Genomic DNA, 18,642 nt, shown 5'->3' on the forward strand with positions numbered 1-18,642 from the left:
ATAACCTCATCATTGGTTTCACCCCTCAATCGATAATGATTCACAAGATAAGTTAAATGTACGAATTCTTCGACGTGTCCGTTTATTGAACCAATTCGGCAGAAAAGATCAGCGGAGTGACGGTTATTTGGGTTACTGGTGTCGGCGCAGAATTTTTCGTGAATTTTCCCCAAATAACTCATACTCATTATGCCTCCTTGCCTACGTTCTTCTCCTCGTCTCGGATAGAATTGAACATAGCGCCTACATAAAGATAAATCTTCTTCAATCGTGAACTCCGTAGGATTAATGAATGGTTTGGGCATTATGTTGAAGATGATGTTGGAGAGAGTTTAAAGGTATTTGTGTTTCATAGAGAGTAAAAGGATATCATCCTTATATAGAGTTTAGAGTACCAACGGCTATTTTGTAGATGACCAACTACATAATCGGTAGTTAAATAATGTAAATCAACTTCCGATTATACAGTAGCCCCAAATTTTGTTTTTGCAGAAATCTCAATTTTTTTCGAATTTGGGAACTAGAATAATCGGTAGGTAAATAAGTTAATATGACGTCCGATTATAAAGTAGCCCCAAATTTTTTCCATGCCGAAATCACCAATTTTTGGAATTTAGGAGCTACTACAATCGATACTTTAATAACCTCCGATTATTAAGATGCCCCAAATTTTGTTTTTTGTCAAAATCTCATTTTTTTTCGAATTTAGAAACTAGAATAATCGGTAGGTTATGAAGTTATTTATGAACTTCACCTATCTACCGATTGCTAACGACCACAACATTGAGAATACTAGTAATCGGTAGATAAACCATTCATTTAACTGCCGATTGTATAAGGGTATTTTGGTAATTTCCACAAATTTAGACATCCTTTAACGTTGTATATAGGTTGGGAATAAAAAAATCGCCCTTCATTCTTTTGGCGTCGCCCCTAAAAATGTCAGGATAGTTAAACCTGTTTTAGTAAAGAAATTTTCCGAGTATTTTTCACGCAAAGAATTTCTAAGTTCTCTGTACTTTTTGATTGTGTTTTGCCAAAATATGTAAGAAATCTGACTAATTTCAGAGCTAATCTGATAAGGAAAACAAATTTATTTTTTCTAAATCTTAATTTTGTTTGATGTTATTTTATTTTTTTTCTCTAAAGGAGAGGTTCTATTAATCGTCCACCAACACCAGATGCAGAGGAAGATGAAGAAGAAGAACCCACACTTGGAGAAATCATAAACATCAAAGTAAGCCTTTTTCTGTTTCTATCTTTCGTTACAAATTCTGGGTTCCTTTTAGTTTTTGTGGTTGTTTTTTTTTTTGTTAGTTGATTTTGGGCACGAGTTAGGGTTTACTGTTATATAGTGTATGAGCTAGATTGTTAAAAGGTAACTCCACCGCTCGATGGGATCTTCTGAGCTCATTGAATCCGTTTTGTGTTTGTGTTTTTCGTGTTTAGTTGATTGAAAGTGGTGAAAAAGAAAGACTAAAGGAGCTATTGAGGGATAGGCTATATGAATGTGGTTGGAAGGATGAAATGAAAGCTTTATGCAGGTTCCTTCCTTTTCTCTACTGTCAACCTATTAATCTTAGATGAATGTAGTGACAAGTTATTAATGGATTGTGTTCCATCTGTGTTTCTTTGTTAAGAAATTGAAGTGTCCTATGAGGAAAAACACTAGTTTGATTAGGTAAGACCAAGTAGCAGAAAACAATGAACAATTACAAAACACTAGCTAGATGATTGTAGAACACTAGTTCTTCATTGGTCCTGGTGGACCAGGAAGTAGGTCGCGGCTAGAAAGTTAGCTTGTGTCTCTGTAATAGGTTAGGTGAATGGGGTGTTGGGGGAAAACCAGCATCGGTATCTTGTTTTCCTGCAAGTATGTTTTGTTGGATCTTGGTCCATTGGTTATGCGGTTGTTCTGTATATTGTGAAGGCTACAATGAACTTATTTAGAGGTATGCTAGAGAAATTAAAAGACATGTTCACAGATCTCCTTCCGGACCCATAAGTACCAAATCTGTTAAGTAGTATAGTTTCCAGCATTAACTACTTAAATTTGGTAGATTGATGTATGCTCGCTAATTTTTGATGCATAGATAAGGACCTTTCTTACACACGTAAGTGTTATTTTCGGTCCTCCTCGCCATCAGATGTTGCTTTTAATTTTTTATCTTATTTTTCAGTGAGAATTCCTTTGTTTCAAATTATGACCATATGGTCATGCTCTTGTTAACTGTTGTCCTTAACTTCCAACTTTCTTTCTGTACTTTCCTTAGGGCTTTTGCAAGGAAGAAAGGAAGGAACAATGTTACTGTGGATGACCTTGTACAAGTAATGATTCCAAAAGGCAGAGGTAAGTTGTTTGTATTTCTTTCTTCAAGCGACCAGCTTGTCTCTTTAACGTGTGACCTTGAATATCTGTTGCTTGTGGACTTCGCATTTATGTTCTAGGCATTTTTTCCTTTCTTTTTGCAGCCTCTGTTCCTGATTTTGTAAAAGAAGAGTTGTTGCATCGCATAAGAAGTTTTCTAGTATCAGCTTCTCTCTGAGCTAATCGCGGCATCAGTTTTGTACGATTTTCTTCACATGAAGATATCAAATTTTGGACGAAGCTGATGATTTTGTGGTCTAAGTTGAAGTTTCTTCAAGAGAATACAATCTGGTAGGAATAACTGAGACAGTGTGCTGCTGGTTATGTTTGTGGTGAAAGAAACTGTAATATACTTAGGATTGTGTCATAGCTTCAAAAGTGTTCTCTCCAGATTCTAACATGTCTTTCAGCTTTTATTGTTTCGAGTATTCTTTTCTTTTTTTCTTTATAATGTCTGAGACGTCTGTCTTTGAGCAAGGATGATATGATCCTGCGGTGACCTTTGCATTTTCCGTTTGTTCAGTTTACAAATAAATAGTGGCGCTTTGGTACGGTTTAAGGTGAAACCATGACTGAATTAAGGGGAACAGTTCCTAAGCTTCTGGAACCATACCAAACTATGTTTTAAAACGGTTCATGATAAAACCGAACGACTTGGTTCTGTTCTGTTAGAAACTCAGTTTCCAAGAGCTAACAGTATAATATCTGTCGGATTCAAATATCCCAGTAGTTCCATATTTAATGAACATCTTCATGAAGATTCGTGCAATTGGGTCTTCATAATAAACTTGTTTTATAACATATTTTCGTTACAATCCTTTGCACGCCCAATTTGGTCTTCCACAGTATGGATCAAGTTACAATTCTTTGCACGCTCAATTGGATCTTCCACAATATGGATCAATCACAATTCTTTGCACGCTCAATTGGATCTTCCACAATATGGATCAATCGGTTACATTCCCAACACACTCATCTTCATCATCACGAAGATTCGTGCGAGCAATCCAACACCCTCCATAAGACTGATGGTTTGACTTGTGTATAAAAAAAAACATCAGGTTAAGCATCATGTTACATTGATTCTCTCATACCCAGCCAGGTGTGTCCCAAACGATCGATTAGTAAAATCTAATTTAAAGCAAGTTTGGTTCAATACACCTATCCTATCGATGGCTTAGGTTCAGTTTCAGGGTACCACCAGAACAAAACTAAGAACCCGATCCAGTTTCAACCATACATTACATTATAAATAATGGGAGTTGGTTCTGCAAAGAAAACCCACAGATTAAATGTTGAATGCTAAAGCTATGGAGAGACTCAAATGTGACAGAGAAGATAAATTTCAGATTACAGGTGTTGCAAGATGCAACAGAAAATATACGAGCATTATAACAGCAATAGAACCTTTCACAAAGAAACTAACGTCCCTTTCGATTCTCATCTGTACGACTGTACCACAAGGTAAAAACAGTAAAACACATACACACAACAACTCCATGGGCTTCGCCGTTACACATGGTATTTTTCCTTCAAACTCTGAACAGTCTGTTTGAAACTATGACGATTTATAATCATTTATATATAATATACTAACTACCGAGTAATTGTCGAGGGTTTCCTCTCAGTACCTATCATGCAAAATACATGGACTTCTCCTTCAAGTGGGACGGGTCAACAAAACCAGACTTGCTACGAAGCTTACGCTTTAGTGGAAAATCTGAGGAAACACAGCTGACTCACATGGTTCACAATGCACCAAAATACTTGAGTAGTACTATCACTACTGCTGGGCAATCTTCTTACACACACTTAAGTACCCAGTTATGCTTGTCAGATTCACATGCTACCACCTTGTTCACACAAGTCGAGTAACGCCAATGTCTGTAAAAGAAACACCAAACAGATAGCCCACAATAATCAGTTTTACGTCACTCTGATAGAAAGTAAAATACCTTACAACATAAAAGACAAGCATGAATCACTTGCTGAATCATAAAAGACAAGGATGAATCCAGGGTAAACGTCTAGCATCATCTTACCTCAGGGATGGACAGTTCGAGACGAAACTTTGGCCCATCATAGTGATGCAAAACTGGCCTGAAAGAGTCTTCCTCCAAGGCCTTGCAGATTTTCCTAATGCGGATCCTTACCTAATGTTGTTTCAGAAAATCCATAAATTAGGGTTACTGCGCCAATATGTGGCCCAAAAACAACAACACCAAACCTTGATAGTCATCATACCTGGGCAGGGAACCTTGATTCACCTTTACATTTCTTATCTTCCCAAGCAGTTGGATCGATGTTAGAACCTCCAAAACTCACTGCCTGACAGTAAGCAAAACATTAAAGTGAGTCTAACGGGACAAGATTCAAGCATAAAAGTTAATGTACAAAAGGTAGCATTTAACTGAAGAACAGTTATACAAGTTATAAAGAATGTAAGTCACTCTCTGGAAACAACTAGAACTAAATGCTCAGAAATCAACCACTGAGATAACTAAATAACCATGATATCCACACATAAAGGGTGACAAGTAGAGGAGCAAACCTCAAATATCCCATGTAGTTGGTGAGTTGTGTAGTTGTAGAGGAACAAAGGTAACCCTGGTGTTATTGCTCGAACAGAATCTCTGTACCTTGGTGGTAAGCCTGTCAAATGAAAAAAATACAAATGTTTAAGATACCAAACTCAAGACCACCAGTACACAATACTAAAACACAAAGTTAACAGAGATAAATCACGTAAGTACCAAAGAGCTGTCGCTTGAGATCTTCTTGCATCGTATCATTGTTGCACACGAAAATGTAACCCCCGAGAACCTCGTTGCGTGGAAGTGTTTCAGTTAAAGGCAGAGTCTTAAACCTCTTATCAACAACGTTACTGGTATTGTCATTGTTAATATTTACGTTGTTGTTGTTGTTTTTGCTGGATTCTTTAACACTATGGATATTGTTACTAAACTTACTCGAAACTGGCAAATTCATATTCACATTATGGTAATTGCCACCATTTCCTTTCTGGTATGCCGCATTCACATTATAAACCCCGTTCCTGAACGCTCCCTTGGTAACATTCTCAGTAGCTTTCGAATCCAAATTCATCATATTGATGTTCATATTATCAAACTTCCTGATACTATCAAACTTGTTCGAATTCTCATACTTGTTGATATTATCAAACTTGCTGAAATTCTCAAACTTGCTGAAATTCTCAAACTTGTTAATACTATCTTCCTGGAACACAAATTTGTGGCGTGTTCTTGCTTCTACAGCTCCCTTTGAGAGATCAAGATTATTCGTCCTCTCGCCTTTTAGTCTTGTCTGTTCAGCTAATTTAGAAGCTGCCATAAACCACTGATGATCCTCAGATACTTTTGTTGTTTGTCCTCTTAACTCATCCCCTAATTGCCAAAAGCTTAGTTGACTGTCCATCTTCCAAAATCTTGCCTAAAAATACAAACTAATCAGTTTCACCAACCAAACCCTAAATTGAAATCAACACGATATACAAAATTGATACGATTTTGAGCTCTAAACATACGAAAATAAGCAAGATCTAACAACAAACTCATCAACAAGTACTAAATGAAAACATCAGAAATGAACATTAGAAACTAATTTGAGAAAGAAATTTTTTTAGGAAAGTTAGATCTGACTTACCTAAACAGAAATTAGAGGTGTGTAAGTAAATCTCTGAAAGATCGATTTCTGGAGAGTGAAGATGAAGCCCTAGATTTTGGGATCCTTATAAGAACCCCTCTTTTTTTCTCTTCTCCTCCTCCTCCTCCTCGTCTATGTTGGAAGACTCGCACGATAGAGAATTGAAAAGGGGCTATTTTTTACTTTGGTTATATATAGACAAGGATTTGCGATTACATTATTGCCCTTTGAAGACACGTAATAATTGAGGAAAAATGAGTGAAAGGTTAGTAAGAGAGGATTAATACAAAAAAATATGTTACTGATTTTGTATTATCCCACGGGTAGACCACTGATTACCAGATATTTAACGAGGTGTCGGTAGTAGAGCTGGCACGGGACTCGCCCGTTACGAGTTCCACGGGTTCGGATTCATACGGGTTGAAATTCTTCACGGCTTGTCATTTCTTCAATCCGTGCCTGTAACGAGTTGAACCCGCGGGTTCACAGGTTAGCCCGCCCGTTAAGACTGATTGTCTTAGGAAGAGGGATTCAGAAAGTCTAAAAGGTGAACTAGTTCTAACTAAAACAATGACATCAGATGACATCTATTTCTACTTTATGGTTGAGCCATTATCTCTTAACCTAACACAGTAGACATAAACAAGTAATTAACCATTTTACTAACTGAGGAAAGCTTAAAAAATTCTAACCTTTAATTAGCTTGCGCCACGTATTTACAATTCTTGATTAAGAAAGCAACAAACAGACAAATTTAGTTATCGTTCTTTGCAAAACGAAAAAATTATTAAACAGACGTGGTATCCAAGTACCACTTGGCAGTTTTTCATGAGCAGCTTAAGAATCTTTGATTCTCACTAATCACTATTTGCTTAACTCACTGGTTTGACTCGACTCCAAAAATACGACAGCAATTGTTAATGTGACCACAGACAGCATCATTCTCGCGAATACGAAAATAGTATACCTAACGACTCCAAAAAGATAGCTCAGTAGTAATAATATCATGTTATATCCGTCTTCACGGGTTTACGGGTTGAACCCTGCGGGTTCACGGGCCGGGACGGGTTAACCCGTTTACTCACAAGCCGACATTTCTCCAATCCGAACCCGGCTTGTTTCGGCTTCGGGTTTTCACGGGCTGGGCACGAGTTAACCCGCGGGTTTTGACTTGTTTGCCAGCTCTAGTCGGTAGGAATGAATGGACTTATCATGATATTTATACGGTGTGATAATAACGTTGCAAGGCTTAATTGACAATTTCATGGTTCAAATGTTTAGTTTCCGTGAATTATCCTTTTTGCCTATTGCTCCCGCCAGATAAATTTTTTATGGGGCGTTTCCTGATGGGGGCATGGGGGACAAATTATACGTTGACATGGTAATCAATATTTTCTCCAAAATTACACTTTTTTGATGTTTAGGAAAATAATCGTTTGGTCCTTTTTTAGGTGGTTGGTGTGCCAATGGAAAACACACAGAAACTTGCAAGTATACAAGGCCAAGTTTATAGAATAGAAGGAAAGCAGGGGAAAGTCCACAGGGAGTGGGAGCACTATAAGAGAAACCTAAGCTAACAATGGAGACAGTGAGCAAGACAAAGTAATATGGCATACAAAGTGGCAGAAGTAAAGAACCAAAGCAGCAAGGAAAACAGCTAAGAACCAAGGCTTGGAAGCCAAGGGCAAAGGGAGATTTTGTGCACTGTTTTCAGTGCACAGAGACTACAAATTGCAAGACAATAGCTAAGAAAAATAAACTGAATTTGAAGCAAAGCAATACTGAAAATGTAAGTGACTGAGAAGGAAATTGTGGCTAAGCCAAGGCTTAGATTCCACCTTGTGTCCTAATCAAATAGCATATTCCTAGGTTGAGTTGAGTCATATGCATACAATAGAAAGGAAAGAAAAACAGCTTGCTAACAGGAATACCCCTAGTATTGACTGTCTTTTGACAGCACAATCAATCACAAGCAATCATAGCACTGCTTTCTTCCCAATGCACAAGAAAAACAAGCATATGGCATCCTATCCTAACAATTTACCATTTGACAGTGCACCAAGGCTTCATCAAAGCCTTAGCTTGTGCTAATTAGCTCATACTACACATGATAATAACAATAACATTCATAATATAAGATAAATTAAACACAATAATCAACATTCAAAATAAATCAAAACAAGCACAACTTTCACTGTTAACTACATAGATGAACTGAAATTTGGAATTGCATGAATTTTGTTTCAAGTTTCTACTGGCTAGTCCAGAGATCATCCCCTTTTATTGCCCCCCCCCCCACCCCCACACAAAACATTACAAATTTATACTCCCCATATCAGAATTAGGGTTCCAACCCCTTTTCCCCAAAAACAGAAAATTAGGTAAAATTGATTTACCTAATGTGTTGAGATACTCACTCCATCTCGTCGACCCACTCTCCAATTACTTCTTCTCGTTCATCTCATGCTCCAATTGTTGCTTTAACATCACTTATATCCCCAATTTCTCACCTAGGGTTTCAGTGAGAAGAGAGATGAGAAATTGGAGAAATTAGTGGTTGATAAAGAGATAGCACGTGATGGTGATGATGGGCTTAGGTTTAGGGTTGGTTTGGTGGCGTAGATGGTGGAGTGATTTGGGGAGAAGATGGTGGTGATGGAGACGGACATGGTGGTGGTACGGGTTCTGAAGGAAGAAGAGATGGAGAAGAAAGAAGAAAGAAGAAAGGTGCGTTTGGCTGGGTATAGGGTGTTCGATACTTGGGTGTTAGGCGGGTTCAGCGAGGTTTGATGATCTGCGACAAGGAGCGATTGATGGGAAGATGGTAGGTGGATCCAACGGCGATACGGAGGTAAGCGTGTAGCGACCGTCGGATGAAGGGATGTAGCAAAACGGACGACCCAAGATGGAGATGGGCGTTGTGATGTAAAGCGGGGGCTTCGGAGTTTGATGTGCGATGATGGAGCGACCGTAGGATGCTGAAATGCTTCGATCTGACGGCTGAAATCCGATACGGGCTTGGATATAGAAAATGGGTTTGGGTAAGGGTTTTGGGCCTTGGGTATGCCAAGCCCATATCTTCTTTAAGAACAATTCTTCCTCTTCAAGCCCACTTCTAGCCTTTTGGTCTTGTGCACGACATTCTTCGCGGCTTCCTTGCGTAATTCCTCCCGGCTTTTCATTACTTTTCTGCTCTATTCCGCTCCGCAATTCATCCAAACTTTATTTATTACCTAAAAATATAAAATTAAGTAAGTCTTGAAAACAATGAAAATACAGAATATGGGATAAAATGTAGAATTACTGCGCAAAAGATGAGTTAAATGCCAATAAAAAGGGATAAATATATACAATATTTGGCACTCATCAAATACCCCCAAACCTGAATTTTACTTGTCCTCAAGTAAAACAAAATTAAGGAAATCCTACCTATACCACTGTCGCTGGTCTCTCGAATGCATTTAGCATATGCACTAAGACTTTTAAACCACTAAGTGTCCCTAGTGGACGAGTTGAAGTCTCGTGAAGGTTTTCTTAGAACGTACCTACAAAGTTCTAGGTCAAAATATAAGCTCAGATTCCATCAAATGTGACATGTGCAAGTCAGTTTAAGCTCACAGCAAAATGGAGATGTCAATCTAGCTATCAAAGGCACAATCCTAGCACTGATAACAAAAAAAGACATGTGATAAGAGTGTAAAGTGTATCTACACATGTGTAAAGAAAGATCTGAAGTTATGACTACTAATCACCAAGAGATAGTTTCTCAGGCTAAGAACCAAGGTCGAAATCTAGCTAGCTGTCCGGACTTTACGAGAATTGTGAATGAGTTGGAGGTATTTCACAATTACTCGCGTTGTACATCAATGGCATACACCCTCCTTGCTTATTACAATGAAACAACAAAATGACTATTTACATGACTCTTATTTACATTGACTATTCTCTTTTTATTTTTGGAACAAGAGATGATGGAATTGATAAATACTTGATTTTTTTGTATTTTTCTGATATATATATATATATATATTTTTTTTTTTTTTAAGGAGACACTTTTGATACATATACAAAAGGAAACAAAAGATTACATGACACTTTGCAAGAGGTAGCCCTTTTTGATGCACCCAGTTAAATTCGATGGTTGTCTTTCTTAATGTAACCTCCACCTTCTATCCCAACCAACCAAAGAACAAGCTAGTCAAGTTTCGTTCAGTATTCTAAAGTGATTGGCAATCGTAACTTCCTATCAAACACCTTGAAGATCGAGGCCATACATGTATTGGTAGATCGTGCGCGTGCAAATTTCTTATCACTATGTGAATTGTGCTAGAATCAGGGTGCCTAAATATCTAGACTAAGACTCCTAATAATTATACATATTTGCACAAGAATCAACATTTCAAGGTAAATGAGCTCCATTTTTATGATTTTTCATTTTTTAATTTTTTTTTGAATTTTTCAATTTTTTTTCAAAAAGATGGAGTTTTGTTTTCAATTATGGCAAATTATCATGGTATCTACTCTATACCCCCAAACCTAAACTAAACATTGTCCTCAATGTTTCAAAATATGGAAAGAATTATAAAACAATATATGAAGAGGAACATGCTGAGTAGAGTAAAAGGAGAGAGAATACCCGATTGTACGGCGACAGCTCGATTAAAACTCCGTTATTTCAAGGCAAAAATCCATCATATTAGTAGTCACAATGGATGAGCACACAATATACACAAAGGGAAATTTAACTAACACATTATCTACAAGAAAATTTTTGGTTTTTAATGGGATTGGACTTTTTGGAAAAAAATAATTTGGTTTTGTTGGGATACATTTGGTTTTGATGGGAAAACGAAAAATTTTGGTTTTTAGGGAAACATTTGGAAAACTGTTTGGTTATTTAGGGAAAGAGTGGACCAGTTTAGTCCACATAGACTGGGTCCTCCAGGTTGGTTGTTTCAATGTCGGGTGGAAATGGCTCAAGGAATGGCTTTAATCTCTGCCCGTTGACTTTGAAAACGTTCTTGTTGGAGACATCCTCTAGCTCTACAGCTCCATGAGGAAAAACTGTGCGTACTAGGTACGGACCCTTCCATCTGGAACGCAGTTTTCCTGGAAAAAGATGTAATCGGGAGTCATACAGCAAGACTTTCTGACCAGGAGTGAAGGATTTGCGCAGAATACGCTTATCATGAAATATCTTCATCTTTTGCTTGTACAGCTTGGCACTGTCATAAGCCTCATTTCTCAATTCTTCCAACTCGTTGAGTTGAAGTTTCCGTTGAATTCCAGCTTCGTCCAGAGAAAAGTTCAGCTCTTTGACTGCCCAGTAGGCACGATGTTCTAATTCCACAGGTAGATGGCACGGCTTTCCATACACTAGACGATAGGGGGACATGCCAATTGGTGTCTTATAAGCTGTTCTATAGGCCCACAAAGCATCATTCAATCTCAATGACCAATCTTTCCTGGACGGGTTAACTGTCTTCTCGAGAATGTGCTTAATTTCCCTATTAGAAACTTCTACTTGTCCACTGGACTGAGGGTGGTACGGAGTAGCAACCTTGTGAGTTATGCCATACTTGCGTACTAAAGACTCAAAGTACTTGTTGGTGTGAAAATGGGAAGCACACAAAACACTTGCAAGTATACAAGGTCAAGATTTGTAATAAAAGGGGGAGTAGGGGTTTGTCCACAGGGAGAGGAGCATATAAGAAGTTTTCCTAGCTAAAGTGTGTAGTGAGCTAAGGGCAGGCAAGGTAAATGGCATACAGACAAGAATGCAAGGTAAGTAAAGAAAAACAGACAATAACCAAGGCTTGGAAGATAAAGCAGCAAAGAAACAGCCAAGAAAAGCAGCAAATAACCAAGGCTTGGCAGCCAAGGGCAGGGTGAGTTCAGTGCACTGACTTCAGTGCACAGTAGCTACAAAGTGCAAGAAAATGAAAGGCAAGAAAAGTAACTGAAGAAAATGACTGATCAGGAAGCAAACTTAGAACTGAAAATGTAAATTACTAAGAGGGAATTGGTGGGTAAGCCAAGGCTTATGATCCACCTTGTGTCCTAATCAAGTGACATGTTTCTAGGTTATGTTCATTCCTAAGCATACAACTAGAAATGGAAGAACACCAACTTGCTCACTAGTCTACCCCTAGCATTGGCTGTCTTTTGACAGTACAGCCAATCACAGGCTCTATGAGCATTGGCATCTCTCATTTGCACAATCAAAACATACAAGGAAGTAACTATCCTAGCTCATTTACACTTGACAGTGCACAAGGCTTCACTGAGCCTTGGCCTGAAGCTGATTAGCTCATGCTAACCATATTATGGCAACATACATACATTAACATAGATAATTCATACACATTTAGCAACATATCAGATAACCAAGAACATATGCAATACTCAACTGTCACTGAATAGCACTGAAATTTGAAGTTCATAAAAATTGTAGCAAATTCTCTACTGGCTAGTCCAGAGAGGTATATAGTGTCCTTCACACACTTCACACAACACCCATTTATACCCAATACACATTTTTTGGTTTTCCCCAATTTTCCCCCAAAATCAGTAGAACTAGGGTTTGGTGAAATTGATTTACCTACTGTTGATGAGATACTCGCTCCATCTCGTCGACCCATTCTTCTATTTCTCTTCCTGAGTCATCTCCCGCTCCAATTGCTGCTCTAACATCAACTTATATCTTCAATTTCTCACCTAGGGTTTCAGTGAGCAGAGATGAGAAATTGAGGAGATTAGTTGATGTAAAACGTGATAGTGATGATGGGTATAGGTAGAGTGATTTGGGGAGAAGATAGTGGAGTGATTTGGGGTGAGGTGGTGGTGATGGAGACGGACATGGTGGTGGTACAGGGCATGGTGGTTCTGCAGAGGGGGTTGATGGAGGAGATGGTTCGATGGAGAAAGGGAAGGGTGCGTTTGTTTGAGGTGTAGGTGCTCGGTCGCTAGGGTGTGAGGCGAGTGTATCGAGTTTGATGATCTGCGACGCTGAGCCGTGGGATAGGGAGATGAAAGATCAATCGGACGGTGAGATGAAGTGAAGCTTGTAGCGACCGCTGGATTTTTTTATACAACGAAGTTAACGGCTCTAGATGGGGTTAGGTGTTGTAGTGTAAGGCGGAGATATCAAACGTTGATGAACAGCAAGGGAGCGACCGTTGGATTCAACTACCATCTAATCTGAAGGCTTGGAATTTCAGCGCTGTGGTGCTTGGCAGAGACTTCAGATTTTGATGCTCTATGAAGGAGCGACCGTTGGATGCTTCTGGGAACTGATCTGACGGCTGAGAACGGAGGCGCTTTTGTGTGTAGAAAATGAGGTTGTGCGCACCATTCTTCGCGGCTTCCTTGCGTAATTTCTCCCGGCTTTTCACTACTTTTCTGCTCTTTTCGCTCCGCGACTCATCCGAACTTTATTTACTACCTAAAAATACAAAATTAATTAATAAAAATATTTATTCTTGAAAACAATGAAAATACAGAATATGGGATAAAATGTAGAATTAACGCATAAAAGATGAGTTAAAATGCCAACAAAAAGGGATAAATATATACAATATTTGGCACTCATCAAATACCCCCAAACCTGAATTTTACTTGTCCTCAAGTAAAACAAAACTAAGGAAATCCTAACTATACCACTGTCGCTGGTCTCTCGAATGAATTTAGCGTATGCACTAAGCCTTTTAAACCACTAAGTGTCCCTAGTGGACGAGTTGAAGTCTCGTGAAGGTTTGCTTAGAACGTACCTACAAAGTTCTAGGTCAAAATATAAGCTCAGATTCCATCAAATGTGACATGTGCAAAACAGTTTAAGCTCACAACAAAATGGAGATGTCAATCTAGCTATCGAAGGCACAATCCTAGCACTGATAACAAAAAAAAGACATGTGATAAGAGTGTAAAGTGTATCTACACATGTGTAAGTTATGACTACTAATCACCAAGAGATAGTTTCTCAGGCTAAGAACTGAGGTCGAAATCTAGCTAGCTGTCCGGACTTTACGAGAATTGTGAATGAGTTGGAGGTATTTCACAATTACTCGCGTTGTACATCAATGGCATACACCCTCCTTGCTTATTACAATGAAACAACAAAATGACTCTTTACATGACTCTTATTTACATTGACTATTCTCTTTTTATTTTTGGAACAAGAGATGATGGAATTGATAAATACTTGATTTTTTTGGAAACACTTTTGATACATGTACAAAAGGAAACAAAAGATTACATGACACTTTGCAAGAGGTAGCCCTTTTTGATGCACCCAGTTAAATTCGATGGTTGTCTTTCTTAATGTAACCTCCACCTTCTATCCCAACCAACCAAAGAACAAGCTAGTCAAGTTTCGTTCAGTATTCTAAAGTGATTGGCAATCGTAACTTCCTATCAAACACCTTGAAGATCGAGGCCATATATGTATTGGTAGATCGTGCGCGTGCAAATTTCTTATCACTATGTGAATTGTGCTAGAATCAGGGTGCCTAAATATCTAGACTAAGACTCCTAATAATTACATATTTGCACAAGAGTCAACATTTCAAGGTAAATGAGCTCCATTTTTTATGTTTTTTCAATTTTTTAATTTTTTATTTTGATTTTTCAATTTTTTTTTTTTTTTTTTGGAATTTTTCAATTTTTTCAAAAAGAAGGAGTTCGTTTTCAATTATGGCAAATTATCATGGTATCTACTCTATACCCCCAAACCTAAACTAAACATTGTCCTCAATGTTTCAAAATATGGAAAGAATAAAAAAACAATATATGAAGAGGAACATGCTGAGTAGAGTAAAAGGAGAGAGAATACCCGATTGTACGGCGAAAGCTCCGTTATTTCAAGGCAAAAATCCATCATATTAGGAGTCACAATGGATGAGCACAAAATATATACAAAAGGAAATTTAACTAACACATTATCTACAAGAAAATTTTGATTTTTAATGGGATTGGACTTTTTGGGAAAAATTTGGTTTTGTTGGGAGACATTTGGTTTTGATGGGAAAAAGACAAATTTTGGTTTTTAGGGAAAGATTTGGAAAACTTTTTGGTTATTTAGGGAAAGAGTGGACCAGTTTAGTCCACATAGACTGGGTCCTCCAGGTTGGTTGTTTCAATGTCGGGTGGAAATGGCTCAAGGAATGGCTTTAATCTCTGCCCGTTGACTTTGAAAACGTTCTTGTTGGAGACATCCTCCAGCTCTACAGCTCCATGAGGAAAAACTGTGCGTACTAGGTACGGACCCTTCCATCTGGAACGCAGTTTTCCTGGAAAGAGATGTAATCGGGAGTCATACAGCAAGACTTTCTGACCAGGAGTGAAGGATTTGCGTAGAATACGCTTGTCATGAAACAACTTCATCTTCTGCTTATATAACCTGGCACTGTCATAAGCCTCATTTCTCAATTCTTCCAACTCGTTGAGTTGAAGTTTCCTTTGAATTCCAGCTTCGTCCAGAGAGAAGTTCAGCTCTTTGATTGCCCAATAAGCTCGATGTTCTAATTCCACAGGTAGATGACATGGCTTTCCATACACCAGACGATAAGGGGACATGCCAATTGGTGTCTTATAAGCTGTTCTATAGGCCCACAAAGCATCATTCAATCTTATTGACCAATCTTTCCTAGACGGGTTAACCGTCTTTTCTAGAATGTGCTTGATTTCCCTATTAGACACTTCCACTTGTCCACTGGTCTGAGGGTGGTACGGAGTAGCAACCTTGTGAGTTATTCCATACTTGCGTACTAAAAACTCGAAGTGCCTATTGCAGAAATGTGACCCACCGTCACTGATGATAGCTCTAGGGGTACCAAAACGTGAAAATATGTTCTCCTTTAGAAATGAAAGTACCACCTTGTGGTCATTTGTTCTGGTTGCTATGGCTTCTACCCACTTAGAAACGTAATCAACTGCGACTAGGATGTACAACTTGCTGTCAGACATGGGAAATGGACCCATGAAGTCTATCCCCCAAACATCAAAAATCTCCACAATCAAAATGGGGTTTAATGGCATCATGTTTCTCCTCGAAATGCTTCCTAGCTTTTGACAGCGTTCACAAGCAACACAATAATCATGGCAATCCTTGAACAATGATGGCCAATAGAATCCACACTGCAAGATCTTTGCAGCGGTTTTCTTGGCACTGAAATGGCCTCCACATGCTTGGTCATGACAGAAAGATATCACATCTTTCTGTTCAGTGTTGGGGACACATCTCCTAATGATTTGGTCCGGGCAGTACTTAAACAAATATGGGTCATCCCAAAGGAAATGTTTGACTTCAGCCAGGAATTTAGAGCGGTCTTGTCTCGACCAACGTGAGGGCATCCTACCTGTAGCTAGGTAGTTAACAATATCAGCAAACCAAGGAAGGTCTGAGATAGACATCAGCTGTTCATCTGGGAATGATTCTCTAATCAGCTCAGATTCATCAATAGACTCTAAAGTTAATCTAGACAAATGATCAGCAACCACATTCTCACAACCTTTCTTATCACGGATTTCGAGATCGAATTCCTGTAATAAGAGTATCCATCGAATAAGGCGAGCTTTAGCATCCTTCTTGGAAAGAAGATACTTCAAAGCCGCATGGTCTGTGTATATGATGATCTTAGACCCTATCAGATAAGATCTAAACTTGTCTAATGCGAAAACGACGGCAAGCAATTCCTTCTCGGTAGTTGAATAATTGAGTTGGGCATCATTAAGGGTTTTGCTAGCATAGTATATCACATATGGTAGTCTATCAACTCGCTGTCCTAAAACAGCACCAACAGCATAATCAGAGGCATCACACATAAGTTCGAATGGAAGCTTCCAATCGGGTGGTCGGACTATAGGAGCGGTGGTGAGAAGGGTTTTTAATTCCTCCCATGCCTTCACACAAGCAACATCGAAATTGAAGGCAACATCTTTGGAGAGAAGACTGCACAGAGGTCTGGAGATTTTGCTGAAATCTTTGATGAATCGCCGGTAAAAACCAGCATGACCTAGAAATGATCTGATCTCCTTCACAGAGCGAGGTTGTGGTAGATGTTGAATGAGGTCAACTTTAGCTTTATCCACTTCAATTCCTTTTTCTGAGATGATGTGTCCTAGAACTATTCCTGAATTCACCATAAAATGGCATTTTTCCCAATTTAGAACAAGGTTCTTTTCTTTACATCTGGATATCACGAGGGAAAGATGCTTCAAACATTCGTCAAACGAGGAACCAAAAACAGAGAAATCATCCATAAAGATCTCGAGAAAACTATCTATCATGTCAGAAAAAATGCTCATCATGCAACGCTGAAAAGTAGCAGGTGCATTACACATCCCGAAGGGCATACGTCTATAAGCAAACGTCCCAAATGGACACGTGAATGTAGTTTTTTCCTGATCTTCCGGAGCAATGTGAATTTGGTTATAACCGGAAAAGCCATCTAGAAAACAGTAGTGACTGTGTCCAGACACACGTTCTAGCATTTGGTCAATGAAAGGGAGCGGGAAGTGATCTTTCCTTGTTACTGTGTTCAACTTCCTGTAGTCGATGCATACTCGCCATCCTGTGGTTGTACGAGTAGGGACTAATTCATTCTTGTCGTTCTGAACTACAGTAATGCCTGACTTCTTAGGCACAACTTGAATGGGACTAACCCATTTGCTATCGGGAATTGGGTATATGATACCCGCATCTAGTAGTTTCAGGATCTCTCCTTTGACTACATCTCTCATGTTAGGATTAAGTCTCCTTTGCATTTCCCTCGATGGTTTGGCATTCTCTTCAAGGTTAATGTGGTGCATGCAAATGGTGGGACTAATTCCTTTGATATCTGAGATGGTCCATCCTAAGGCCTCTTTGTGTTCCTTAAGTACTTCTAAAAGCTTACTTTCCTGTTCCGTGTCTAAACATGATGAAATAATGACGGGTAAAGTATCAGAAGAACCTAGGAATGCGTACTTCAACGTACTAGGCAATGTTTTCAATTCAAGCTTGGGTGGCTCAACAATAGATGGAATAAGCTTGGAATCAGAGAGTAAGGGTGGTTCCACTTCATATTTCCTTTCAGTGACGTCCATTTGAGGTACAGATTCGAGCAGAGATAGGACGTCACTACAGTATGCATCATCATAGGAATCTGAGTTAAAGTTCTCCATACATGCTTGAAAGGGGTCGACGGATAGAATGTTAGTCAACGAATCTTGCATTAATCCTTCAATCATATTAACTTCATGCACATCATCATCATCAAGATTCACAGGTTGTTGACTAATATCGAACACATGTAATTCTACCGTCATGTTGCCAAAAGACAGTTTCAACACTCCATTACGACAATTAATGATTGCGTTGGACGTAGCCAAGAAAGGACGTCCTAAGATGACAGGAATGTGACAGTCTGGGTTTTGTACAGGTTGAGTGTCTAAGACAATGAAGTCTACGGGAAAATAGAATTTGTCAACCTTGATCAAAACGTCTTCGACCACTCCACGAGGAATCTTGACAGATCGGTCTGCCAGTTGTAGAGTGATAGATGTTGGTTTCAACTCCCCAAGACCTAACTGCTCATAAACAGAATATGGCAGTAGGTTAACACTTGCACCTA

The 18,642-nt window shown here is 38.8% G+C and overlaps 2 protein-coding genes across 2 annotated transcripts; one reads left to right on the plus strand and one right to left on the minus strand.

Moving 5' to 3' along the window:
- The first annotated feature begins 934 nt into the window (after window positions 1-934).
- On the plus strand, window positions 935-2,934 carry LOC113298077 (transcription and mRNA export factor ENY2-like). The gene is made up of 5 exons (XM_026546738.1): window positions 935-1,045; window positions 1,150-1,237; window positions 1,450-1,544; window positions 2,274-2,350; window positions 2,473-2,934. Coding segments are annotated over exons 1-5 (336 nt in total). The 5' UTR covers window positions 935-1,043; the 3' UTR covers window positions 2,547-2,934.
- Window positions 2,935-3,693: 759 nt separating this feature from the next.
- Window positions 3,694-6,201, minus strand: LOC113298076 (B2 protein-like). Its single transcript, XM_026546737.1, has 6 exons — window positions 6,032-6,201; window positions 5,122-5,818; window positions 4,920-5,020; window positions 4,613-4,696; window positions 4,411-4,521; window positions 3,694-4,252 (listed from the first exon to the last, which is right to left on the minus strand). Exons 2-6 carry the CDS (start codon window positions 5,801-5,803, stop codon window positions 4,208-4,210), a joined length of 1,023 nt encoding a protein of 340 aa, XP_026402522.1. The 5' UTR covers window positions 5,804-5,818; window positions 6,032-6,201; the 3' UTR covers window positions 3,694-4,207.
- Window positions 6,202-18,642: the final 12,441 nt, after the last annotated feature.

Source organism: Papaver somniferum, chromosome 7 (genome assembly GCF_003573695.1).
Source record: "Papaver somniferum cultivar HN1 chromosome 7, ASM357369v1, whole genome shotgun sequence".
Lineage (NCBI taxonomy): Eukaryota > Viridiplantae > Streptophyta > Magnoliopsida > Ranunculales > Papaveraceae > Papaver > Papaver somniferum.

Coding starts and splice junctions, on each gene's coding strand:
- LOC113298077 (XM_026546738.1), top strand. Junction 1,238..1,449: donor GAGAAATCATAAACATCAAA/GTAAGCCTTTTT, acceptor TTTCGTGTTTAG/TTGATTGAAAGTGGTGAAAA. Junction 2,351..2,472: donor AATGATTCCAAAAGGCAGAG/GTAAGTTGTTTG, acceptor TTCTTTTTGCAG/CCTCTGTTCCTGATTTTGTA.
- LOC113298076 (XM_026546737.1), bottom strand. CDS start 5,803: ATGGACAGTCAACTAAGCTTTTGGCAATTAGGGGATGAGTTAAGAGGA. Junction 4,522..4,612: donor AATCAAGGTTCCCTGCCCAG/GTATGATGACTA, acceptor AAACAACATTAG/GTAAGGATCCGCATTAGGAA. Junction 4,253..4,410: donor TCGAACTGTCCATCCCTGAG/GTAAGATGATGC, acceptor TTTCTTTTACAG/ACATTGGCGTTACTCGACTT.